At 38.4% G+C, this 27560-nt stretch overlaps 1 protein-coding gene across 3 annotated transcripts in view; it reads left to right on the top strand.

The window, feature by feature from the left end:
- Positions 1-210: 210 nt before the first annotated feature.
- The window catches only part of FKTN (fukutin), a 90955-nt gene continuing 63605 nt past the window's right edge, over positions 211-27560 (top strand). Inside the window, exons 1-2 of one of the 3 annotated variants that reach the window (XM_053204844.1) lie at positions 211-3027; positions 19885-20072. In XM_053204844.1, the coding sequence (XP_053060819.1) occupies positions 19968-20072 (105 nt within the window). In that variant the 5' untranslated portion in view covers positions 211-3027; positions 19885-19967. Of the gene's footprint in view, positions 3028-8063; positions 8432-19884; positions 20073-27560 lie in introns of those variants that run through there. The other 2 variants (XM_015077220.3, XR_008291056.1) reach the window with 2 other exon arrangements.

The following is a 27560-nucleotide window of genomic DNA, read 5'->3' as shown; positions in this document are numbered from 1 at the left end:
CTTGGTGGTACAAATAATAAAAGTAAATAATTTGTAATGCAATATTATAATTAGGCTCACATACTCCATTTCATGACTTACCCAGAATGATTATTTTTTCTCAATACTTGTAAAATTATAGTTATTTTGTTTCTTTTGAAATCATGAAAAAATTGACAAAGGATATATATATATGTATATATATATATGTCTGTATATATATATGTATATGTATATATATATAATATGATTTCAAAGAGTATTAATTCTGGAAGAGGACACTGTTGACTTCTTACTATAAAATATTATGATTCCAGGCTAAAAATACTAAGGACTATACTTTCAAATCATTGTAATTCTTTTAAAAACCCCATATTTATTAGATCAGTGTCCATTCATTGGCTAATTCATACAACAGATAAATTTAAGTGTCTGTGATACGGCAGCCGTACTTTGTATCTGGATTTCCACAATTAGTGAAGTTTGATTTACTGTACATATAGTTTTGCTACTTTTGAGTAATGTGACAAAGTTTGCATCTTAAAAACAATGTTTCTGCTAGTAAGTCAAATTTTAAAAAATAAATTATTAGAGTTTATAAAAAATTCAAATTAACTGCATTAATATGGTTCAGTTTTACATAGTCACATAAAATGGATCTAGAACAGTTTCTTCTTTGATTTTATTTTAAACTGGATATATTCTTTTAGGGAAGTATATGGTCGGCATAAATTTACTGAACACCCAAGTAACCATAAAGTTATTTGCTATTTTTAAACAAAACATACATTTCATAATGTCAGTACTAGAACATTATAATAGATCATGAATATTTCCTTAATCATTACAGAACGATTACCTCATGTTCAGTATGGTTTTCAAAACCTTTTATGTGTATCTTACAGTATTCACATTATACAAATATTTGTGACCTGACATGCTTTGTTACCTGGAATATTTGATTAATGTAAATACTTAAGCTTTTGGAGTAATTTGGAGTTTAAATGGATTGCGTTTCCTATATGTTGTTTTTATTGAAAAGATATTGTTGGACTTGCCATATAAAGGTTAGTACTGGCTTATAAATAACAGAGATTGCCATAGTACTTTTCTCCTCAGACTATCCAGTTATTAAATTAAAACAGTATTTGTTATTTCTGGGTCAATATAAGGTACTCACTTTTGATTCATAATCATTTGAGCTTTGTTAGTTTAAACTGATACATATTCTTAATGATACCCATTCACCCTAAGTTGGTCCTTGGGAATGGGCATTTAGAGGATTTCACAGTATGTAGGGCAGAAGGTGGGTGAATGTGTTTGCTTTGGCTTGGAGCTTTGTAAGTTTGGACCAGTTTTAAAATAAGTCACATTTTAAGTAATTGGTAAAAGGCATTTCTGTTAGCATTGGAAATTTTTTGAGAGCCTAAGGGCTATAAGAATGCATATATATATATATTTTAACATTTTCAATATCTCTAAGGTACCAAAGCACGGAGTCTGATTTACCATTTAAGGGAGACTCTTTAAAATAAAATTTATAACTAATTCATACTATAAGATATATAACAATTAAAGTTTTGGAACAACTTACATTAAAAACCACTAGTCTTTAAGATTTCTGGATATAAAAAGTATTTTGGTTTCACTTCTTTTAAAGTAATTAAATTCAAAATTAATCGCTTTCTACCATATACTGAGTAGATCTATGACCTCAGCATAGTAAATCATTTCTCATCTTTGGGCCTCCACTGCCTTACATAAAATAATTATAACTTGTTCAGCTTACCTCCCAGGGCTGTTGCGAGAAATAAAATGAAATGGAGTATGTGAAGTTGCTTCAACAACAGTAAAATGCTATGTAAATGTAAGGCGTTATTTTCAGTGAATAATGGATTTAAGTGTTGGGTACTTCTAGATGTTCTTTCTTTTAATAAAGCATGTGCTTAAAGTGGTATCACTAGGACTTCAAAGTGATTATTTAAAAAAAAAAAAAAAGGAAAGAAAACACCACCTGATTATAATGCCCTTTAACATTCTTTTGTTTGTGCAATGCTTGTGGCCTTTTTGTATTTTCTCATCAAACTTGTTACTCTCTATCTAGACTTGGTACAACTGTAAACGTCTCTCACAGCATTCATGTGTCAGTGTAGAATAGCATAAATAAACATTTTAAGCTATGTTTCCATTCAGGCATTTGCACTTTCAATTTATGACTGCTTAGTACCACATGCAGAGTGAACTTAGCCCAAATATTTTCCAAACAACCAAATGATTCAGCAGTTTGTTGACATGGGATAAATGATATCAGGTTTATGTGCCCACTTACCATTTGACAACTTTTTTTGCATTAAAAGATATGATGAAACATTTCAAAACTTTGCTAACCTGAATATCATTTAGTATCTCTCCTAACATTTGTTTTGCTTTAAATTGGATTTGTTAAATGGCTTACAGGTTATCTTAATCTGTAGATTATTTGGTATGTCTATCATTTGGACATGGTTTTGCTATGCAGTTCTGATAATAAAAATTCTAATTCCTCAGGTTTAACCTTTAAGTTACGGATGAAGAACATTAATGGACACTTTTAATATACTCAGTTCTGCAAACTAGTCTTTTAATAAGCATATTGCCTCATTATCCTTGGAAACAAGACAAAGCCTTTTAAACTTTAAACTTTTTAACTTCAAAATAAAGTATTCAAAGTGGAGTAACTTGAATGTTGAAATGATTGTATGCTCTGTGTAGAATGACCGAGCCTAAGTTCTTACAAAAGCACCTGGAATATCTCCTCTAAAAATTAAACTTTTTCTGCTTTCCTTTGCTTCAGTGCTTGCATTTTTATCAATTTTCATTAAATATCTACAGTGTACTGTTGGGGATGAGAAGATTTAAAAAAAAAGCCATAGTCCCTCTGCCCAAAAAGTTTATATTTTAGAGCAGTGCTGTTCAACAGAATTTTCTGCAGTGATGGGAAGTTCTATATTTGTGCTGTCCAACACAGTGGCCACTAGATCCAGGCAGCTGTTGAGCAATGTAAATATGGTGAGTTACATGAAGAAACTAAAATTTTTATTGTGATTAATTTAAATGTAAAGAGCCACATCTTACTAGTAGCTGTTTTACACAGTGCAGCTATAAATGGAAGGTGAAACATGCTAGAACTATAAATCAAGCACTTAGTTTTTCTGTCTTTGGAGCTTGTCACATTGTGGGTTACATTTTGGCAGATTGTAGCCAAAAAGAGACCAGAATCTAAATCTTTTTAAAAGTATTTCCTAACTTGAAATAAGTTTAGGAGAAAAAAGAAAACCAATCAATGACTAGATGAGACTGGAGCTCCTGTAACTAAGCTTTTTCACCAAAAGAATGAAGGGACACTGGATAGTCTTGAGTCCTAGGGAGAGGAGTGTGATGTAGATAGTAAGAAAACAGTACCTCATATAGAAGATGGTGTGGAGAACAGTTCAGCAATATCAAGATTTTAAATACACATACCTTTGAAAAGTTAATTCCATTTCTAGGTATTTCTCTTACATACCCACAAATAAGCCAGTACTCTTTGCAGCATTACAAGAGCAAAATACAAGCAACCTGACTGTTAATTGAAGAAAAGGATGGGCTACCACAATTCTGAAGTCTCCCTTTTTAACTTGCTGCACTGGCAAGCTACCATTGTTACATACTTGTCTACATATATTCTGCATGCCCTTTCCCCAGTAAATGCTATGAATATGTAGACCATTGTGGGAGTTGGTTTCCTCAATTAGAGTCCTTTCCATGGAATATCAGTCCTTCTGTGACTGTCCGAATCTCTGTGGGATGAGAACTTGGGAAATTGCACTCTACTTTTCTGTCCCAAGTATTTCCCTTACTAAATCCTATTTTACATTTACGCTGCATGGTACTAGTAGTATGCCCCTTTTGCACAAGGTCACCAGAATGATTAGATTATGGTGCTAAAGTAACCCTATATACCTGTTACAGAATATGCTATCAGTGGAAGGGTATTCATGATATTATGAAATAGAAAAAACAAGTCCAGCAGTGTATATAGTATGAGACCATGAGGGCGTGTGTGCACTTAGCCTTCGGAAAGAGGGGTCCCTGCACGGATCCTCACACTTGCTGTGCCTCTTCATGGAATGGAAAATTGAAGGAACCAAGGAACTGCACCCACTTGGATGGGTGCATGTTCTCTACCCATTATGTACCAGATAGCCAGAGCCCTAGAATTCCCTGCCTGACCAGCCCAAAGCTTGATTACAGAACAGATGCAGGCCTCTTCCCCAAATCATCCTGAAGACAGACTGTGCTACAGGTTGTGTGTGTGTGTGTGTGTGTGTGTGTGTGTGTATACCTTTATATAAAGTATATGCCTTTATACTTAAGGAGTGGCAGTTTTACGAGTAGTGTGGATGGACCTTGGATGTGCAAACAGGTGTGTACATGATGCATATCAGGACTCTTGTGGCAAGCTGAAGCTAGAAGTAAAAGAGGAAAGACCCAGGACCTTGTGGGAAGAACAGGCAGACCTAGTTCTCATGCTGACTCTACAGTATATGTCTGAGAATTCCAAATTTGATCCTAGATTACTGTTCCTTGAGAAGGAATATTTGCCAGGGTGGAAGGATATAATATGGTTAATTCTTTACTCAGACATTTAAAATATGTCAAACTCCATTTGTACTCTTGCCCCAGGACCCACAATATTAGGATGGGCCACGATGTGTGTGTGTAATCCCCCATCTGAGTGATTTTTAAAAGATGGATCTTTGCCTATAATAGAGGCTGTTTTACCCATTCTTGTAACCTTTGTCCAACTGGATTGGCTGACCAAGTTAAAAGCATACTGACAGCTGAAGGCTTACAGCTGGGCTCCACTCTAGTACTGCTGGGGGAAGTACTGCTCCCACCAGTTTACCTGCAGTTAGCTATTTGTTCCCAAACCTGTTTGTACTGCTGGCAGCCATTGTAGTTATATAAATATGACATAAACCAAAATGAAATACGAGTATGAAACATTGTAAAGAATGTAGAGGGAAACTTATAAAGAGCTTTAAAAAAGTCACAAGACAGTTGTGTCCAAGAAAATTGTAAATGATAGGGGAGTATTGCAAAAACAAAACAAAACAAAAAAAACCAACCTAGGACTGTTAAAGTTAAGATTCCTTTACTTGTTTAAGTTCCTGGTCTACTTTAAAATAATAAAGTAGAAATAGTAGGTGATACAGTATGTCTGTGGCTTTTATAGGAGAAACAGTGAGAAACTACAATTGGTTGATCCATATTTTAAAAGATATTAGCTGGGGTGCCTGGGTGGCTCAGTGGGTTAAGCGGCTGAGTTCGGCTCAGGTCATGATCTGGTGGTCCGTGAGTTCGAGCCCTGCGTCGGGCTCTGTGCTGCCAGCTCAGAGCCTGGAGCCTGTTTCAGATTCTGTGTCTCCCTCTCTCTCTGCCCCTCCTCTGTTCATGCTCTCTCTCTCTCTGTCTCAAAAATAAATAAACGTTAAAAAAAAATTTAAAAGATCTTAGCTGAAATCAAAAGATTGGCCAGTGAAATTACTTTGCTTTAACTGCCTTCCCCCCCCCCCCCAGGTTTACATGAAACAAGATTAGTTTTGCATTTGAAAAGTATTTATTTCTCAGAACCTGATGAAAAATTTTCCCTTTTTTTTGTTAATTTTTATTATGACTTTTAAAATATACAGAGAAGTAGGGTCTATTAATAATGAACACTTTTAGGGGTGCCTGAGTGGCTCAGTTGCTTAAGCGTCTGACTTGGCTCAGGTCATGATCTCAAGGCTTGTGAGTTCCAGTCCTGCGTCAGGCTCTGTGCAGACAGCTCAGAGCCTGGAGCCTCCTTCGTATTCTGTGTCTCCCTCTCTCTCTGCCCCTTCTCCCCCCCCTCAAAAATAAACATTTAAAAAATAATGAACACCTTTATGCTCATCACAGATTTACCAGTTATTAATACTTTGCCATGTTTGTATCATCTTTTTTGGAGTTTTAAAACATTTCACCTTATAAGCACTGCAATATGCATCAATGATGACTTACTCTTTTAAACACAGCCACATTCCACTAACATTCTTAGCAAAATTAACAGCACTTCCTTAATATCATCTAATGGCTCAGTCCGTATTAAAATTTCAGTTGCTTCAAAAATGTCTTTTTATGGTTGCTTTCTTCATATCAGGATCCAGACAAGGTCTACACACTGCATTTGCTTATAGGTCTCTTAAGTCTCTGATGTTGTAGTAGTTCCTTCCCTCCCCCCTCTTTAAATACCATATACCATTAATGAAGAGACTGGGGTATTTATCTTGTAGAATACGGCACATTCTGAATTTAGCTGATTGCTTCTCTACACACTTTGTTAAATCTAGAGTTTTATTAAATGCGGGTTCGGTTTTTAGGCAAGAATCCCTCACAGGTGGTGCTGTGTGTTGTCTGTTCCATCCTGTCATGAAATACACGATTTCTGGTTGTCCCAGACTCAATCATAAGATTGATCACTGGGGTGGGTTCAGGTGGTACCAGCCTAAACCACCTATTAATAAGTTCCCCATCAGAAAAATAATTCTAAAACGTCCCCAGCAACATTTCACCTTAGTTTTAACATCTATTGATGAATATTAGTTGTATTATTTCATTAGGAATAGCAAAATGGTGATTGTTCTATCATTCATTTATTAGCTAGAATTCTCATTAGGATTTTGGTTACACTGACATACAGTTCATGCAAGAAAGGATAAATACTTTTTTTTTAATGTTTATTTGTTCTTGAGAGAGAGACTGAGCATGAGTGGGGGCGGGGACAGAGAGAGAGAGAAAGAGACAGAATCTGAAGCAGGCTCCAGGCTCCAGCCTGTCAGCAAAGAGGGGACGTGCGGCTCGAACTCTCGAACCATGAGATCACAACGTGGGCCGAAGTCGGATGCTTAACCGGCTCAGCCACCCAGGCGCCCCAAAAGGGTAAATACTTGATGTTTTTCCCTTTCTCAAGTTTTGCAATAGTGATTGGCAACCAATCACCCTGGAAACCTTCAATTACAACTAATGCGTTTCATTTTTAAAGACTTACAAAGTGAAGAATTTTTACATATTTGCAGTGTTTCAATCGATAGCTCAATTCATTAGCTCAATCGATAGTTATTCATTTTGATGCTCAAAATTTCCCGTATTAGGTCCATTAAATTAACACTTGTGTCCAGTAATCCCTTTAATCCTCAATAACTTCCTTCCTTTGGGTGTTATCTACTTTTCCGAGTAATTTACCAACTACTAGTTCTAAGTCTATATACTAGTTTTAAGTAATAAGAGGACTTTTACAGAATAAGCTTGTATATACACAGAAAAGTTCTAGAAGGAAAAACCAGAAACTTATAACTGGAAATGAGAAATTAAAACTTTTCAGGGCATTTGGGTGGCTCAGTGGGTTAAGCCTGGGACTCCTGACTTTGGCCATGATCTCACAGTTGGTGAGATTGAGCCCTGCACGTTGACGGCGCAGAGCCTGCTTAGGCTTCTCTCTCTCCCTCTCTCGTTCTGCCCCTTCCCTGCTTGCTCACACACGGTCTCTCTTTCCAAATAAATAAACATTAAAAAAAAACAAACTTTACATGCTGTTTCAAACAACAAAGTTTAGAAAACTCAAATATACAAAAGGAGTATTTTCAGTTTTTAGTATGGACTGATAATTTTGTATAAAGAACCTAAAATTACAGTAATTTATTTAGTGCTGTATAGTTTTTAAAATTCATGTCAAAATTGACATTTCTGGCCCTTAACAATTCATTGTATTACACTGTGAAGTTAAGAACTAGGCCGGAACTGTATGCGTGTATATTTCCAGACCTAAACCCGAGTGTAATAGTCCTATGGAGATGGGATGCCGTGCACCTCAACCTCACGAGCAATATTAATCACAGCTGCTATTTCCCACTACATCCCCATCTCATCTAATGGTACCCAAACCAGAATTCAGGGAGTTATTCTGAATCCCTCTGTTTAGCCCACACGCAGTAAAAAACAAACAAACAAACAAACACAATTTGTTGTTTATCTGAAATTCACATCTAACTGGCATTCTATATTTTATCTGCCAAACTCACACGCTTCAAGAAGCACAGCTCAGCTGGTGCCTCCAATTCTTGCTCCACTTCCTAAATTTTATGTCGCCTCGTTGCGCTACTGTAGTTGTTAGGAAGGCAAGCGCCGAAAGGGCTTTGGCTAAGTGGCCTGATATCAAAAGCTAAGAATCGTCAGGGATCAGTAAACCTCGGGCGGTGAAGTCGCTGGCGCCGCGGATACGCTGAGGTCCAGGACAGTACTGCAGGAGCGTCTCCCACAGCAACCAGAGAGCCACGGCTTTGCACTTGACGGCACCTTTTGCAGCGGTTGCTGTGAATGCCGTAAAGCGGAGTTGCCGCTGCTGTTGGGTAAGGTAAGGTACCGGAGACGCCGCTTGGTCGCGGTGGGGATGGGTGTGCGCCTTCGGGCTGGTATCGCCGGTGGCTCGGGTGCCGCCACCGGGCATTCCTCAGCATTCTGGGCACCTGTGTCCCCCGCCCCCCAGTGGTCGGGGCCGGCCACGGGCTGAGCGTGCTCCGGGTGGAGGGTGGAGGGCGGAGGGCGGGGGATGGGGGATGATACCCAGTTCACAGCCAGGGCGGTCCTTCCCACGTTCCTAGGCTTGTCAGCAAGTAGAAATCCGCATCTGGGGACAGGTTCAGTTTTGGAGGCCGATCGAAACCTTCGTAGACTCCGGTCGGGGTAGTGACGTTTGAGCAGGGTGGTGAGAGCCATCTCAGGATTTGGGAGACGATAGGCATTGGGGGTGAGGGGTAGGGCGGAGCATTGCAGGTTGTGGGACCGATGTGTGCAAGGGTGCAGAAGCATGAAGGAAACTGCCAGGTTTTGGCAGTACCGCATGCTTACTGGGGTAGTGGCCAGAGCAATGGGTACAGGAAAGGAAAGGCCAGGAATGTGGCAGCAGCTAACGTTGGGTCTCAGAGGGGAAGTACTTTGATGCTCTGTGAGTGTGGTGTTCTCCCATGGGCAGTGGAGAACTACAACAGCCTTACAGAGAGGGATGATTTAATTAACCAACTCTCTTTTGATGCCTTCCCCGTGGGTTCAACTTTTAGTTCATTTGGAGAAATATTTACCGAAGCGCCCCGGTTTTGTGCTTCATGAGGGAGCGCAGCTAGCCATGCCCAATAAAGTTTCATTTGGCTTTGATGTCTGCCTTTTGTTTGCACAGTTGGGGGATGTCGGGAAAGACCGGATATATATAGAAGGGGCTGTTACAAGCTTTGAATTGGAATGAGGAAAACTGAGTTTAGATTTCATCATCATCACCAGTTTCTCAAATAACATGAGGCAAGTCACTTCTCTCAGGGCCTTGGTTTTCTCAAGCATAAAGAGAGGACCTACATGATGTCAGGTTCTATTTTTGAAGATAGGTTTCCATAGAATAAACGTCAGCCTATGAACAGATACCAAAATGAGCGATGGAGCAGCACATTAGGAATTGAGAAAGAGAAAAGCCCAATAGAAAAGGCTGGTATACTCTGAGGATAGGTACGGTTTGACCCTACCAGGAACCACCTCTGTTAAGCACCATGGATAAAGATAGAAAAGGCAGGAAGAGGCATTCCTATTTTAGAGTCTCTTAGGTTTCCAGGGCATAGAGGACTTGGGAAGGATGGCACTGGGTACTGAAGGAACCCCAAGTGGAAGGAAAGTGCAGTGTGCTCTGAAAAGGAAGAAAAAGGAATGAGAGCAATGTCAGCAATATATAGGACTTGGTTTCTTGGATTTAGGCAATCGATAATTTAGAACCTGGGTTTCTAAAAAGTGTATTTAAATGCGATTGACAAGACTGAAGAGTTCTGTCAGAATTCCAGCATGCAATAATGTATTGGAAGTAAGGTGGTTCAGATTGTAGCTCTGGTGTTGCCAGTAATTAGCCTCTTGGGCTGTCATTTAATTCTTGAACCTGTCCTCTGTAAAATATTGTTGGATGAGGTGGTCTCTTTCCTCTAAAACCTACAAAACATGAGTCTAAGCATGAAGAACTACCTTCTTCTGAAATGGGGGTGGGAGATAGTTGATGGCAAATAAAATTGTTAATTTTGAACATAACTAAATTTGAGGTGCAGGAAATAGACTTTAAAATGTAGGCAGATGGAGTTCATAGATTGGAACTTAAATAGTAAGTTTTCTCTCAGAGGTGGTAGTTAAAATCTTAAAATAAATTTGCTTTGAGGAATGTAATAGAGTAGAGGATGTGCCCATGAATAGGAGGCTAGAAAAATGATTGAAGGAGACGTGTGGCTCTCAGAGCAATGAGCAAGGAGTTCTTTTATAAAAGATTACATGTAGTAATGGTAGATCATTGGGGCCGACATTATTGTTGAAGTAATTTAACAGCATTTGCAGCAAATATTAAGCACCCATTTCTGGGGACTCTGGCAGAAAACAAGTAACTCAAATAAATATAATCTCCACTGTCTTTCTAATGGTCCACTCAGAAGTAATATCACTAACGTATTTATTCAACAAATAGCGTTTCAGCTACTGTTGGGTGCTAAGGATATACTAATGAACAAGGCAGATGTTGTTCCTCTTATTCCCGCATGTAAAGGCCTTAGCTTTGTAGGTCACTGTTTTTCAAATTTTAATGGACATATGAGTCACCTGAGGATCTTGTTAAAATGTAGATTCTAAGTCTGTGGTAGGGCCTCTCTTTCTGTATTTTTGACCAACTCCAACATGGTGTTGATGTTGCAGGTCAGAGGACCAAGCTTTTAAGTAGCAAAGATCTAGATCCTGTCTAGCAAATATGGCAATTATTAAACCACTACTACTCCTGCTCCTCATCTGTTTTTGTTAGTTCATTGCTTTTATGAAAATAACGTATGATCATTATAACAACATTGGGACAGTATAGAAAAGCATAAGGAACAATGTAAAAATCACCCAATTCCCCCCACCCCATTATTGATTTTCGGCGAATGTCCACTCAGATTAATATGTGTGCATATGTTTACACTTTATATGTTATCCCAAGTACTTGATACATTCTGAGCCCTGTGTTTGATTCTATTAGCTCTATAGTTTTACTAAGCTCAGTACCCAAATGTCCTCAACCAAGCAATTAAGTACGTGCATTTCTGAGGGGAAGACTTTGCTCAGTTAAAAATAACTGGGTTTAACACCATTCTGTCACTCAAAAAATGGGTAGATATTAATATAATTGAAGCTTATAATGTGTGAGCTGTAGTAAATGAGTACTTGTTAATTGACTCATAGAATGAAAGACTTTAATTTTTTTTTAAACTTACTCTTTTTTTTTTTTTTTTGTATTTGAAAATCAATTGATACTCCCATAGGATAAATAGAAAAACAAAATACCTACACTCCACCCAACCCAAAAACAACCACTGTTCTTAACTCTGATGTGTACGCTAACTAAGGGAGGTCTTAAATGAACCCACAGAATGGCTTATGTAAGTGTTTGGGTCAGAAGACATCCTTGGTTCTTCCACGTTTCCACGCCTTTGTGAAGTAACCATAATCTTTTGTTTATACTCTGTAGTCTTGTAGCAGAGAACAGCTAGCAGCTTGCCCTGTGTCCAGTACCTAGGGCTCAGCAATTTTTGTGAAGTTAGTGGAAGAATGAATGAATGAGGTAGCAAACCAAACGAACCTGTGTGACATAAACTCTGGCTGTTACTCTTCATGTGCCGCAGCTTGCATTCGTCACTCATCTCAAATGCCTTTGTCCTCTTCCAGCCGCACACAACTCTTCTGGGGCAACAGAGGTCCATCATATGTATAAAGTTGCTTTTTAACTCTAAATTTGTGCTTAAATTCTACTGTGGAAAAATTTGGAATGTGGAATACTGGGGGATACAGAAACATGAATGATAGCCTCCTGTCTCTGGGAACTATAATTTAAGACTGACTGCAGAAATAGTACAAATATACAGTGCTGTGGGAACATAAGGGAGGGGGACTTTAATTGTCCGAGAGCAGAGGGAATTATTAATAGACCTTTAAGATGACTTATTAATGCTTGCTAGCATTACTGTGTACTCTGTGATGTTCTTAGATGCTATTCAGTGCTTTACATGTATTAATTTGTTGAATCCTCAGAACAACCTTGTGAGTTAAGTACAATTTATAGATCCTTTTTAAAGATGGGGACATAGAGACATAAAGTAACTTGCCCAAAGCCATACGGGCTGCAAGTGGCAGAGCTGGATTTGAAGAGTCTATACTCTTAACTACTCAGTAGGCAGTGAGAGGGACCGGGAGGTAGGGGGAGAAAGCATTATAGATAGAAGGAGTAGCATAGGTGAAGGCACGTAGATGAGATGGTACTGTACCAGTGGATTCATATAAAAGAATAGTACGAAATGAGCCATAGAAGGTCTTAAAGCAAAGGAAGTGACACCAAGAGGTATGTTAGAAGTAATTTGACGTTTACCCCTAAGATGGATATTTTGAGGAAAGCCTGGTAGTAGGACATTCATTCATGTAGGCAGAGGTAATAAGGCCATTAAATTAGGCTAACTATACTGCAGATGGAAAATGGAAAAGAAATGATAGCTTTTAGAAGCACTGAGAAGGATATACAGTTTGTTGACTCATTAGATAGAACCACAGAAACTGTTTTGAACATAAATCATTGAGAAATAGGGATACTATTAACAAGAATAGATGGTCAAGTCATGGAAGAGATCTGGTGTGAAGGTGGACAGTTACTTGTTTTAGGTGCTAGTGGAATGTTCAAGAAGACCTGGCAGCAGTCAGCTGGAATATTTATAAGTAATCCAGCATATTATGGGAAGTATAACTAATAAAATGATTAAGAGCAGGGTTGCCTGGGTGGCTCAGTCAGCTGAGCATCTGACTCTTGATTTTGGCTGTCATGATTCCAGGGTCATGGGGTTGAGTCCCATGTCGGACTCTATGCTGAGCAGGGAGCCTGCTTAAGATTCTCTCTCTTTTTACCTCTGCCCTTCTCCCTTGCTCACTCACTCACTCTCTCACTCTCTAAAAAAATGATTGGTGCACCTGGGTGGCTCAGTTGGTTGAGCAGCTGACTTCAGCTCAGGTCATGATTTCACGGTTCATGAGTTCGAGCCCCACGTCAGGCTTGCTGCTGTCAGCGCCGAGCCCACTTCGGATCCTTTGTCCCCTTCTTTCTCTGCCCCTCCCTCTCATTCTCTGTCTCAAAAAAATGATTAAGAGCAAGAGAATGTAAATGGAACTAACATCTGGATTTTATATCCAGCAGAGAATCATAGGCATCTGAGACAACACCACTTCCTTCACCCTCTTCCTTTGCCCTTGTAATATCAGGCCCCTCCTATCTTTACTTTCTTTCTTGGCTAGCCTTTCTTATCTAGGTTACCAGACACTCTTTCCCAAAACCTCATCACTCCATAGTCATTCTGTAAGGAGTCACTCACTATATATTTGCAACTTTCTGGAGCATCAATGGAGAAAAAAACTTTTATATCAGGTGTCAACATGTTGAGGTAGAGGTTATATTGCAAAGGGTTAAGAAGTGAATGAGTGATAACAGATAAAGAAAATTCATAACACCTTGCAGTCTAATTTTAACTTCCAGGCTACTGATAACTCTCCAGAAGTTAGCTGTAAAAGGAAAGGAAATGAACAACATGAAGGATGGGCAATATTTAGGGAAGATGGATAGCATCTACCAGGCCTTTTTTTTGCTTCTAGCAGCTGGATGTTGATTTTTTCATGCCTTCGTCTTGAATACATTTACAGAAGCATTTTCTCTTTATGCTTTCTAAAATGCTGCCTCATCTCTCTAATCATGCCTTTGCCTAATTACACTACCCTCTTCTCTGTCGGTTAGCCTCCTGTTTTATTTTGCAGTGCAAGCCACATTTGAATCTCAGTTCTGTCTAATTCATACCACCCATGCCTCTCTCTTTCTCTCCAATGTCCCTGAATAAGTTGGGACCTAGCAGCATTGAGGGGCTACATCTTATGAACCTAAATTAGTTATCAGGGCTGGTCATTTCTTGTTGGAGGGCCTCTGATGTCAAGAGAGGTGATCCAGAAGGCAGGAGTAGGGGAAAGTGGAATAAAAAAGTTAGGCGGTTAGACATCCTTTCAAACATCCCTAACCCAGATGATTCTCAAAAAGAGTGGTGGTGTTGTCATGGGATGTCAGGTAAGCCCAGGTGCCAAAGTCTTTCATTGCCATTACCTTCAAAGAACGAATGATGTGAAAGGGGCAAATGGGAAGCCAAAAGAGTATGAAATACTGCTCTTGGCTTGTAGAGAGAGCCTTAGAACTGTCTTGAACTTCCCATTTTTCTGTCACCTTTGTGTATGGCTTTGATCTACCACCAGTTTTTTCCAACCTTTTTCATATCTTGACACATAGTGGAATTGATAATAAAGGATACAAATGTGTTTATTGTTGGCTGGAGGTGACCAGTCTTGGGCTCTGGCTATCCCAGACCCAAAGACCGAGAGGATTGATGGCTCTGACACCCATAAGCCATTAAAGGCTCATTTGGGAAGCAGATCTACCCAATCCTTTCTTCTTCGTTGCCAAATCTTAGTTTATGGCGCTAGTTACGGCAGGCTTCCATGTCATCTGAGACAAATTCTGTGCTGCAATATACCACACTTATATTAACTTCATGTTTTCATTAGAACTTAAAGATACTTGGTTTACTGAAACCTCATAACTCCCTTAGTGTCTGCATTATGTATTTTTCTGAAAACATTTGCTGTCTTTTTTTCCTTTATTCCCCCTGTCCCATTTTATTTATTATTTATTTATTTATTTATTTATTTATTTATTTATTTATTTTAATGTAAGTAAACACCACCAACATGGGGCTTGAACTCACAACTCTGAGATCAAGACCCTCAGCTCTACCAACTAAGCCAGCCAGGCACCCCTCCCCTTATTTTAACTTATTATCTGTGAAATACTCCTTCTCTTTTCCATTAGAAATGATATACTGCCTTCTTTAGAAAGCTTTACCTAAGTAAGAAAATACATTACCTATCCACCCCAGAACTTTTATTATGATAGCTAAAATGTCCCATGTAAAAAGAAATGTATACACAAAAAATATTTTTATTTTGGTTCTATGCCATATTTCTCTCTATGTTATTTTTAAATGTTTATTGTTCAGGAGGTGGAAAAAGTATGAGTTTTCAATTCTGAAAAAAAAAATCACTTTTTCATATTTCAGATTTTGCTTTATCATAAAAGTTCCTGCAGGACAGAGAACTTTTTAAAATAAAAACTTTAAAAAATGATTTGTGTGCTCTTGAGCACTGTGCCATGTATTTGAGTATACTTAGCACACATGTTACTTCTTGATATTAATTCAGTCAGTTTTAGGCTGCTAGGGAAGTGAATCGTACATACTAATAGGTATAATTCAAAATGCAAAGTAGTAAAAGTGTTAGTGTTACTTGCCTCTCCTTGTGTTCTCATAGTCATTTGTGCTTATTCCTTCATGGCAGTTACACTATATACATTTCCTCCATGTTTGTCTCTGAGAAAGTCTATCACAAACTGGAGCAGTGGGTTTTTTTGTTTTTTTATTTTTTTATTTATTTTTGAGAGAGAGAGAGACAGAGTGTGAGCAGGGGAGGGGCAGAGAGAGATGGAGACACAGAATCCAAAGCAGGCTCCAGGCTCTGAGCCGGCGGCACAGACCCTGATGCGGGGCTCGAACTCACAAACCATGAGATCATGACCTGAGCCGAAGTCAGACGCTTAACCAACTGAGCCACCCAGGTGCCCCTTGAGCGGTGGTTTTTAATTGATGTGGGGGTGGTAAGGAATGGGGCCTGTGCATTTTGGAAAACATTCCCCATGCTGTTCTTTAGGCATATCACACCTTCCATCCCCATCAACCCCACCATTCTTCTTTGGGAAACTTATACTCATCTCTAAAGTCCTAGAAAATAGGAAACTGTACCTTATTTATCACTGTATCCCAGTGCTTAGCATTTTTGCAGCATCTATGCTGTTAAGATAGGCAATAAATGTTCCTTGCAGGAAGGTAAAACTAGGAGTTTGGAGGTAGGAGAAATTAATTGTGACTCAGAAGAGCATGATAGACTTTGTATGATGGTTACTTGAGAGGAGTTATGAAAAGAGGTGTAGGGTTGGTTTTATAGAAATGGGGGAAAACATTTCACACGAGGGAATGAGCAAAAGCAGACACAGGAAAGTGTGGTATGTATTCCAGGAATTCTTGGGGAAAAATCATAGTGTGTGTGAAGTGGAAGAAGCCTATGGAATTTGCCTCTAGAAGGCCATTGCATGGAATTTGAACTTTGTTTGTAGGTGGTGGGGAACCATTGAAGAAATTTTATCATGGCATAACTTGAATCATATCTCAGCAACTTGATATATCTGTCACTGTAAAGGTGAGATTATGGCTAGGTAGAAAGTAGAGATGGGGGCTCCAGGTAAAATGAGGACAATTAGAGTCTAAATTAGATTGATGGTGAAGAAAGAAGAGGGAGTTGATGCCAGACATATTTGAGAGGTAAAAATCAGTAAGCCACTCTTTTTTTAAGTACCACATTTTTCATTTTAAAGTCTTTTTTTTTTTTTTTAAGAGAGAATGTGCATGCACATGTGCAGGAGCCAAGGAGGGGCAGAGAGGGAGGAAGAGAGAGAATCCCAAGCAGGCTCCATGCTGAGCCATGAACCATGAGGTCATGACCTGAGCTGAAATCAAGAGTTGGATGCTCAACCGACTGAGCCATGCAGGCCGCTCCTGCATTTTTCATTTTAAAGATCGTGCTAGCAAAGAAGAATGTTTTGACAGGCTAACACTCCTCCTTTGCAATTGAATTGCCTCGGCATTTATAGAAAATAATGAAATAGAGTTAATTAGATGTCATCCTGATAATAACAGTAGAGTTAAGTGATTGATGATATGTTGTGGAGGTTTATTTCATGTAAAAATTAATTGTAGATTATAGACATGTCCAAAGAGAGAACAAGATATTAATTTGGTCTTTATGTTTCTGTCGTGGTTTACATAGGCCTTTTATGCTTTCTTTCTCTTTATGAATTCAGGCACAGAAGAGGCTAAGTGATGGTGCACTCTCAGTGCCACTTCAGAAAATTACATAGGAATCAGTAGACAATATGCTGATGTACTATTTACTAGAACCACAAGAAACTGAGCTGAAATATTGAAAACGAAGGACATTCTTCTTATTATCTTGTTAGCTGCCCTTATCAGAGTATTTGTTTTAGCAGCTTTTAGCTGACAGCAAAAACTAATACCATCATCAATGTTATTTTATGTATGTTGCTAGTTTTCATTGTTTTAAGAGACAACATGATTATGACTTATTCAGTTATTTTTGCTGTATACATCATCTGTAAATCAAGTGAATTATTCATATTACTGTTAGTATCATTTCTCTTAAGTAGTTTGTTGACTTTATATAATATAGTGCATGCTTCATGTAGTCTTCAGCTCTGTAAGCTCATTTGTGTTTTAAAACTCGAAACCAAGACTTTTAGTTTTTAAGATAGGAGAGTATAGGCATTTGTACCCCCTTCTGTCTGAAATTACTCTGAAACAACAAGGAGATTGAGAGACAGAGATTACATCTTTGGTGAGACCAGGAATCCTATAACCCAAATCAAAATATTTGAGAAAGGTTCCCGTAAGCAGGAAGAGATTGAGAGAGGATACTGTCGGGAAGAGATCTCAGATAGAGCTGGCAGTGCAGTCAGGGAGAGATCTTCTGTTTCCAGTAGCAACAGGATGCATAGGAAGGCAGTAAGAGCTTTCTTTGATTGTTTGGGAGCATGAACTAGCAGGAAAGGAAGAGGACATAAGAAAACATACAGAGAGACCCCATCTTTGCAGGAATCACTTTCTTGGTGAGGCAAGGAGTAACGGCTAAACGACTTTCTCTCACTTGTTCTTGGATACATTGTCTTTGTCTTTCTCTCTCACACACACATGCACAAAACACTGTGTCATAAGATGCTTTCTTGTATATTAGAGACTACCTTCTAGTCCAGAACACAGCTTGTTTCTTCCTTCCACAGGCCTCTTGCAAATAACTGATCTGAGTAGAGTTCACATCATTCACAGGTAAATAAGAAAAAGGAAATGAGCACAGTTATCTCCCCAAAAATGCTACCAGAGAAAAGGAAAAAAGAAACAGGGAAAAACAAGTGACAAAGAACCCATGAGAAAACTGTATTGGCCTAACAAATTTAATGAAACAGTCACTTCTTTAAATTTTTTTTTTAATGTTTATTTATTTTTGAGAGAGAGTACGAGTCGGGGAGGGGCAGAGAGAGAGAGAGAGAGAGAGAGAGAGAGAGAGAGAGAATCTGAAGCAGGCTCCAGGGTCTGAGCTGTTAGCACAGTGCCTGATGCGGGGCTCGAACTCATGAACAGTGAGATGATGACCTGAGCTGAAGTCAGATGCTTAACTGACTGAGCCACCCATGTGCCCCGAAATAATCACTTATTTAAAATAATAGACAAAGTTAATTAGCTAGGAAGAAATAATAAGACAACAGTATATGATAAACCATATACTGGCAGAGCTCAAGAAAGAAAGAAAAATAAAATCAGAGAAATAAAAGGCCATATGGGAAGCAAAAAGGAGAATTAACATTGTTGAAAAGTCAGTAAAGGGCATGACAACAAGCTTTTGGAAGTTGAACGAAGTGAAATGGGAATGAGAGATGAAACATGCTCAGGTGTGTGTTCTGGAAATAAGAGAATTCAACATTAGAACAGAAGAATATTCAAACATATAACTTAAACTTCCCACTAAAAAAAGAAGTCTTGGTTCTACAGATTGGAAGGACACATGATGAAGAAAAGCTAGTATACATTAACCCTTGAACAGTGTGGGGATTAGGGACACCAGCCTCCTCATGCAGTTGAAAATCAGTATGTGATAGACGCCTCAGAAACTTAACTACAAATAGCCTACTGTTGACCTTACTGATAACATAAACAGTCAATTAACACATACTTTGTATATTATATGTATTATATACTATATTTTTACAATAAGGTAACCTAGAGAAAAGAAAATATTAAGAAAATTGTACGAAAAAAATCCTAAGGAAGAGAAAATACATTTACAGCACATACTGTAAAGAATCCACGTATAAGTGGACCCAGGCAATTCAAACCCATGTTCACAGGTCAGCTGTACATTCATCAACATCATTACATAACCTAGTTTTGAAAAAAATTGGCTTTCATAGGTAAGGAATGCATTCTCTGCTCATCACATTAAAAGGGTCAACTTAAAAAAAAAATTTTTTTTTAATGTTTATTTATTTTTGAGAGAGAGAGACAGAGACCGAGCACGAGCTGGAGAGGGCAGAGAGAAAGGGAGACACAGAATCCAAAGCAGGCTCCAGGCTCTGAGATGTCAGCACAGATCCCGATGCGGGGCTCGAACCCATGGACTGCAAGATCATGACCTGAGGTGAAGTCGGACACTCAACCGACTGAGCCACCCAGGGGCCCCAAAAAGGGTCAGCTTTTTAACTGAAAAAATTTAAAGGGGAGTGCTAGGGGAAGGATCAGATATTGTCAGGGGATATTTAGTGTTATAGAATTATTGTATAAAATCTACAAGTTGTCAGGGGGGAAGAAATTGTGACCTCAGCACAACTATGAGTTGACAAGTGTTTTTGAACAATGCGAGAACTCAAGGTAAATAGTGTTTATAAGTTCTTTTTGATAAACTGTAACAAGATGAATATCAGCTATCCAGTAGATGAATAGAGAAAGCAGTTATTAAAGGTGAAAAAGTAAAAATAAGTTTTTGTCTCTTTAGAAATATCTTTTTTGTTTACAGAAAACAAGATTATCTTCTTATCCAAAAAAGATGACGCCAACTGGGTTACTCTCAAAGGACAACCAAGTGAGCACCACAGACTAATGAGTAGAATCAACAAGAACGTGATTTTGGCGCTTTTAACTTTGACAAGTTCTGCATTTCTGCTGTTTCAATTATACTACTACAAGCACTATATATCAGCAAAGGTAATTTTTTTTGTGTTCCTATCTACATATTTTTCTGATGGTGTTGTCTTTAGATGCTGTGCATAGTTTTAAGGATGTTACACCTTTATCATATATATTTCAAATATTTTTCCTGGTTTATTAATTTGTCTTTTAACTTTATATTCATAGTATAACCCCCCACCCCCCACCCCCAGTACATTTGTATTTAATTTCTAGGTACAAAAGATTTTTAAGTAGAAAACCTGTCAAGATCTTTCTTCCTTAGGGCATCTAGTTTTGTGTCATAAGTAGCCAAAGATTGTGGAAGTATTCACCTGTATTTTCATCAAGTACTATTTATGTTTAATTTTTTTTAACTAAATAGAATTTATTTTAGTATGAGGTATGAATTAGATCTCTAACTTTAAAGTTTTTCCCAAATGGTTGACCATTTGTCCCAGTATCACTTATTGAATTCCTCCATTAACTTAAAATCCCATCTTAATTATATGTGACGTTTCTACAAATAACTACTATTTTGACCCTTTCCCCTGGAATGCATTGTAGCTCTTTGTATGTTTTTAAGTAGGCTCCACACACAGAGTGGAGCCCAGTGCTGGGCTTGAACTCATGACCCTGGGATCAAGACCTGAGCTGAGATCACGAGCTAGACACTTAACCACCTGAGCCACTCAGATGCCCCAAATGCCGTGTAGCTTTAGTTGTAAAAAGCAGAAACACTACTTTAGGATTAAACCTCATTTATGCTGCTTATTAACTGTGGGATCTTGGGTAAATTACTTCTAAATGCTCTGTTTTCTCATCTACAAAATAGGGACGATAAAGATACCAGCTCGTAGACTTGTGAGGCTTAAATGAATTAATACACATAAAGCATTTGGAACAGTGCATGTCATAAAGAGATCAGTAAATATGAGCTATTATTATTATCTTCATATAGTGTGATCCTGGTTTCAGGAGTAGAATTTAGTGATTGATCACTTACATATAATACCCAGTACTCATTCAAAAAATTTATTTAAAAGTCACTGTTTGCTAAGCATTTTGACAAGGTGACAGAAACAATGAGAAATGTTTTTTTTCTTCCATATTTTTATAATTTGTTGGGGACAGATGCTAGTGGAAGTATAGATGCTTCCGGTATGTTATTAGTGTGAAGATAAAATGCTGTCTATAAGGAATACAATTAGTTTCTCTATCCCAGCCAGAAAAAAAATGCTTTATTTAAAAATAGTAAGTATAGTTAGAATAATAGACGTTATTATTTAAAAGCTCCCAACTTTTAAAATTTTTTCGATTTTGTTGAGGAAAATGTTTAAACTTTCAGCTTTTTATTAAACTTCAAGATCTCACTTAAACTTCAGGGAAATATGGATGGATCTCGAGTATTCTAGTATAGTTTCTTATAACATAGGAAGAGAATTCAGAATTCTGTAAACTTTGCTTACTGATTATATCTGAATTGCATTTCTCATTTGTTCAATGTTCTCAATTGTGGGATATCCTTAGACAGAAAATTCACACAAAATGATTTCTAGTTCAATTAAAGTTGTTTGATTTATTAGCAGAAGAATGGAGAATGGTAACCTTGATCAGCACTAACTTACACATCAGCAGCATCAGCATAAAAACCATGATTTTAAGGACGCCTGGGGGGCTCAGTAGGTTAAGCATCCGACTTCAGCTCAGGTCATGATCTGACAGTTTGTGGGTTCAAGCCCAGCATCAGGCTGTCTGCTGTCAGTGCAGAGCCTGCTTCGGATCCTCTGTCTCCCCCTCTCTCTGCCCCTTCCTGCATGTGTGGGATAAATAAAATAAATAAAACATTAAAAAAAACAAACATGATTTAGGTCATGTTTGAACTTTCAGGCAATTCAGAAAGACCCTGAGATTGTGTGTTAAAGCTAGGGCAAGAATGAAAAGTTGGTTTTATCTGTGATCACAGCCTACTTCTAGTAGTAAATGTCTGCAGTAGTAAATGTTGAGGACTACAAATCTTTTCAGGCTCTTAAGGAGAGTACTCTAATATTTATCATAGGTTAGGGAAGAAAGGTTATTGATATCTTGGAGTTAAGGAGGCATATTTTTTTCCTAGTTATAGTATAGTATTGGTTTTAGGAGTAGAATTTAGTGATTCATCAGTTACATAGAATGCCTAGAGTTCATCCCATCCCAAGTGCCCTCTTTTTTTTTTTTAATTAAAAAAAAAATTTTTTTTTTTAACGTTTATTGATTTTTGAGGCAGAGAGAGACAAAGCATGAGCAGGGGAGGGTCAGAGAGAGAGAGGGAGACACAGAATCTGAAACAGGCTCCAGGCCCTGAGCTGTCAGCACAGAGCCTGATGCGGGGCTCGAACCCATGAACCGTGAGATCATGACCTGAGCCGAAGTCCGATGCTTAACCGACTGAGCCACCCAGGTGCCTCCCAAGTGCCCTCCTTAATGCCCATCACCCATTTAGCCCATCCCTCTTCCCACCTCCCCTCCAGAAGCTCTCAGTTTGTTCTCTATAGTTAAGAGTTTCTTATGGTTTGCATCCCTCTCTGTTTTTATCTTATTTTATTTTTCCTTCCTTTCCCCATGTTCATCTGTTTTGTTTCTTAAATTCCACATATGAGTGAAATCATATGGTATTTGTCTTTCTCTGATGGGCTTATTTCATTTAGCATAGTTCCATCTACATTGTTGCAAATGGCAAGATTTCATTCTTTTTGATATTATATTCCATTGTGTATATGTGTGTGTGTGTGTGTGTGTGTATGTATATATATGTATATATATATATACATACACACATACCACATCTTCATTCATCAGTCAGTGGGTATTTGGGCTCTTTCCATAATTTGGCTGTTGTTGATAGTGCTGCTATAAACATTGGGGTGCATGTGCCCCTTGGAATCAGTATTTTTGTATCCTTTGGATAAATACCTAGTAGTGTAATTGCTGGGTTATAGGGTAGCTCTATATTTAACTTTTTGAGAAACCTCCACACTGTTTTCCAGAGTGGCTATACCAGTTTTCATTCCCACCCACAGTGAAGGAGGCCTACTTTTGACCATTTCTAGGGCCTCGACACAGAATTCCTTTTGGCCCTAGCTGGTTAGACAAGTTTAGCCTTTCTATGATCTCCCAAATGGGGTCTGAATAAACCAGTTATTTGATAGCATTGAAGGTAAGGAATTTGTATATCTATTGGGTCAGCTAAAACTCCATTGATGGGTGGAGCTGACTCTTCAGATTCTAGAACAACCCTCTAGATCTTTGAAATACAAACTCTTACAGGCCTTTGAAATACAAACTCTTGTGTGATGACCTTGTGAGCAATTTCTGTGAGCTCCACCTTTCAAGCAATTGGCTGGCAGTTTACATCACAAAGGTTATCTCTAGGACCCCCTATAGAATGTCAGTTGTTCATTGTTTTTTGTTTTTGTTTTTGTTTTTTTTTTTTTACTGCACCAACCTAGACAATCTGATTATAATTATGGGTGCTCATTCAGTCTGTATTTATTGACTACGTGTTATATACAGGGCACTTTGCAAGAATACAGAGATAAATGGAACACAGGTCCTACTCTCAAGGAACTCATAATTTGGTAGAAGTGGCAACAGCATTAATTCTTAAGTTTGGGGCCTACATAATCCTGAGTTTGACTCCTTATTTGGTTGTTTGTCTTAACAGCAAGTCACTTAACTTCTTTAAGCCTCAGTTTCTTTAAATGGGGCTACTGGCAGCTTTACTGGTTGAGATAATGTATGTAACGCATCTCACTTAGTGTTTGCTATATGGTAGGTGCTCAGCAGATGGTAGCTATGAATAGTGCACACATTCTAGTCCTTTCAAGGTTTACGTTGCTGCCTGATAAATAAAATTGGATTTAATTATTACAGGTTTCTCATTGATCATTTTTTTCATAAATGAGTTATCTGGAGCCCAGATATGTTAAGCTTCTTGCTGAAGATTGCCAAATTCAGGTCCCAAAACTTGTGTCCTCACTCATAGAGCTAGTCGCACATGTAAATACAAGTATGTTCAAACAAAATACTGTAACATTGATAAGATACGAGATAGATAAGATGGCTCATTTTGAATCACAATAGAAAATTATAAAATATTGCTGCCTCAGTGGAAGGAAGACAAAGCCCATGAACTGTGTTTGTATAAAGCACTGGGTGAACCAAACCTTAATAATGTCCTTGACTTAGAACCATAAGCAGCACTCAGTGCCTGCAGTATTCAGCTACTCTTACTACCTAGAAAGCCACTTACAGGGTTCTGTGCTAGGATATCTTACTTTGCATTGTATGTACTTTTTTGCCCCTTATGACTATATTTATGTGTACACACATGCACAAACACACTCGGCACTGAATGGGGAAGGAGTCAAAACAGAAAAGACAAGAAGCCTCCAAGTGGCACTGGCACAGAGGAGGAGGAGGGACAAAGGAGCATTTGTCCCTACTCTGGCTCCCACCAGCAACCTCCTAATAGGAGGTGAACCTGAAGTTGGAAGAACAGGAAGTGCTTACTCTTTTAAAGGAAAGTGTCAAAAGACAGTCATTTCTCTTTAAAAAAGCCTCTTCCCTCTACTCTCTGCCCACTGCTAAAAGCCTGATCCCCTGAGCTGGCTGTCCTTAAGGCTGGGGCAGGACAAGATGGTGGGGAGTGGCCTAAGACCAAAGATCTGAAGTACCCAGGCCCAGAAGGGCTTATACGAAGTGGCTGCCGGGCTCAGGGGGTGATCCCCTCTGTGGTCCAACTGGTCCTGCCCGCGGGCAAACTTGGCCAGCTTGTTGAGCTCCTGGAACTGTCTGTCTTATGGCTGAGCAGTGAGCTGCAAAGTGTGTTTGGTTAGAAGGTCAAGAGGGAGTTGGAAGGGGAGTTTGGATTTCAAGTGTGGCAATAGTTATTCACAGTGAACAATTTCATATGCCATTATTAGAAATGGAAATTAATCTTGCAGCCATTTAGATCATGGCAACAAAGGTTTTTGAAATTTTTGAGTTGGTCATTTGCTTGCTAAAATCATCTAAGAATCATGATTTTTAAAAACTCTCCTTTGACTACTGGCTAGTTCCCTTATATTCTGAATGATAATATGCGGATCATTGCTGGAGCAAGAATATTCTATCTGATAATCTGATCTAGTGTGGTAAACTTTGATAAATGCTATTGTTCCCCTCTTCTGATCCTTTCCCCCACATCCCCCGCCCCCATGACCACCATTGTTCAGGAGAATATGAAAGAATTTCTTCCATTAGAATTGAGGGATATTTAAAAAATACTTCTATTTATCCCCAGACTTTACACTCTATAGGTTTTCTGGCCAAGCAGTTTGGCTAATTAATAAGCAAAGTTTTCCCACTGTGTCAGATCATATTTATGAGTCCTATGCACTAAGAACTTCAGTGACTTGGTAAAAAGTTAGAGAGCAGTGCATCTACTATAAGGAAAGGCACTGAGATGCAAAAGGGGAATCTGCCTGGAGTGTTGGTGAATTTATCATGGTTAGTGTTTCTGATCCTTAGGATTACAAATTTATAAACACTTGAAAAAGATCAATTATTGAAAACTCAAACAGTTTTTGTATTACTGTTTGATTCTCTGTAGGCATGATTAATGATCATGCTGGATTAAGAATTCTGTTTTTGGGGGCACCTGGGTGGCTCAGCCAGTTAGGTGTCCAACTTCGGCTCAGGTCATGGTCTTATGTTTCGTGATTTTGAGCCCCACATCAGGCTCCATGCTGACAGTGCAGAGCCTGCTTGGGATTCTCTCTCTCTGTCTCTCTCTGCCCCTCTCCCACTCACTCTTTCTGTCACTTTCAAAATGAATAAACTTAAAAAAAAATAAAGAATTGTTTTTTGGTTTCTGTAAGAAATGGATTGTTGGATGTTCTTTCAAAAAATGAAAGGATTTTTCCTTAAATCTTCACCTCCTATATGCTAAATACTTTCTCTTTAATGACATATCCCTTATTTTAACTCATTTATCAGTGGTGTTCAATAGCCACCAGACCTTTTCTACCCCTCCTTTTTGGCATCTGATTCCATCTTTCCATTTATTTATTCATTTCATTTACATTTTTACTCAATCCTATAGGAATATCTTTAGCCTTTAAAAAGAAAAACCACTTGATTTGATGTAGCATTTCTTTTAGAACATTTGGTCATCTATTTGTCAAATGTTTGTCGAGTACTTACTATGTGTCCAAGTACAGTACTAGGCTATGAGATGAAATGAGAGTCAAGTGTAATCCTTGCTGTCTAGGAAGTCAGAAACTGGGGAAATTTGGGGTTGAAGAGGAGAGAAGTTAAGAAACATATAAAGAGACATATAAGCAAATGACAATATGTTACTTCTTTAAAGCACATCTCATAAACCTTGTTCTGCCTACTTTACTAGTTATAGTTTAAGAACTCTTCTTTAGTCTCTAGCTTTTGTAATCCTCTCTGTACAGCTGTCCCAGTTATGTTTTTTAAATATCTGATCAAGTTATTCTCTGCATAGCATACCTATGGAGTAAGATCCAGATTTCTTACCATGGTATGGTAGATAGTCTCTGTTTGCCCTTCCAGATCTTGTCTTTAATAGTCTGCGTCTCGGGGAGCTGACCTCAATGGACTGCATTAGGTGAGCTCCCTTCCCTTTTCTAGTTGGAGGTCAGCCAAGGGGAAACATCATCTGGAGATTGAAGACCTGGAGGAAAGAGAGGTCATGTTATTTATTCTTTGGGTTCTCTATTTGTAGGATCATTGCTTGATAGGGACTACATTCCTCCTTTACAGCTATGGTTGTAGCCACTGGTTGCCAGTAAGTGTACCTCACCAGAGGTTGATTAACCATTAAGATAAATGAAATTTATTTGTTTATTTTTTTTAATGTTTTCTTTCTTTATTTTTGAGAGAGAGAGTGAGTGTGCACGTGAGAGGAGGGTGAGGGGCAGAGAGAGAGGGGGAGAGAGAATCCTGAGCACGGAGCCTGATGCAGGGCTTGATTTCATGAAGGGTGAGATAGATCATGACCTGAGCTGAAATCAAGAGTCAGATGCTTAACTGACTGAGCCACCCAGGTACCCCAGATAGATGAGATTTAAACCACAGGGCCCCTCACTTCCAAAGGCCCTTGAAGGAGGCTTAGGAATATGTTATACAGCTATATATTTTGGTAAAGTTTGCAAAATATATTTTTGCATTCTGTTTATTAAAAAGGACCAACAAAATTGTATAATTGTCAGCCCCTATAAAACTGTATCCTCCTATGTCCTTATCCTTGACCCTTCAAGCTTAGGTAAGTGCAAAGTTTGTAGGGAATGAAAATCTGCTGAATAACCCACTTAGGAAGGTTATGATTGAATATTTAATGAATGAAATAATATTTTGAGTTGGTTTTATAAAATGAGTGTAAATCCTCCAGGTATAGAAAGATGGGAAGGCCATTATAATAGAGAAAACAGGAGTGCCTGGGTTGCTCAGTTGGTTAAGCGTCTGACCCTTGATTTTGGC

The sequence above is a fragment of the Acinonyx jubatus genome, chromosome D4, assembly GCF_027475565.1.
Source record: "Acinonyx jubatus isolate Ajub_Pintada_27869175 chromosome D4, VMU_Ajub_asm_v1.0, whole genome shotgun sequence".
NCBI lineage: Eukaryota > Metazoa > Chordata > Mammalia > Carnivora > Felidae > Acinonyx > Acinonyx jubatus.
The sequence above is the reverse complement of the archived record's forward strand: the minus strand, read 5'-3'. Positions and strand labels throughout refer to the sequence as shown.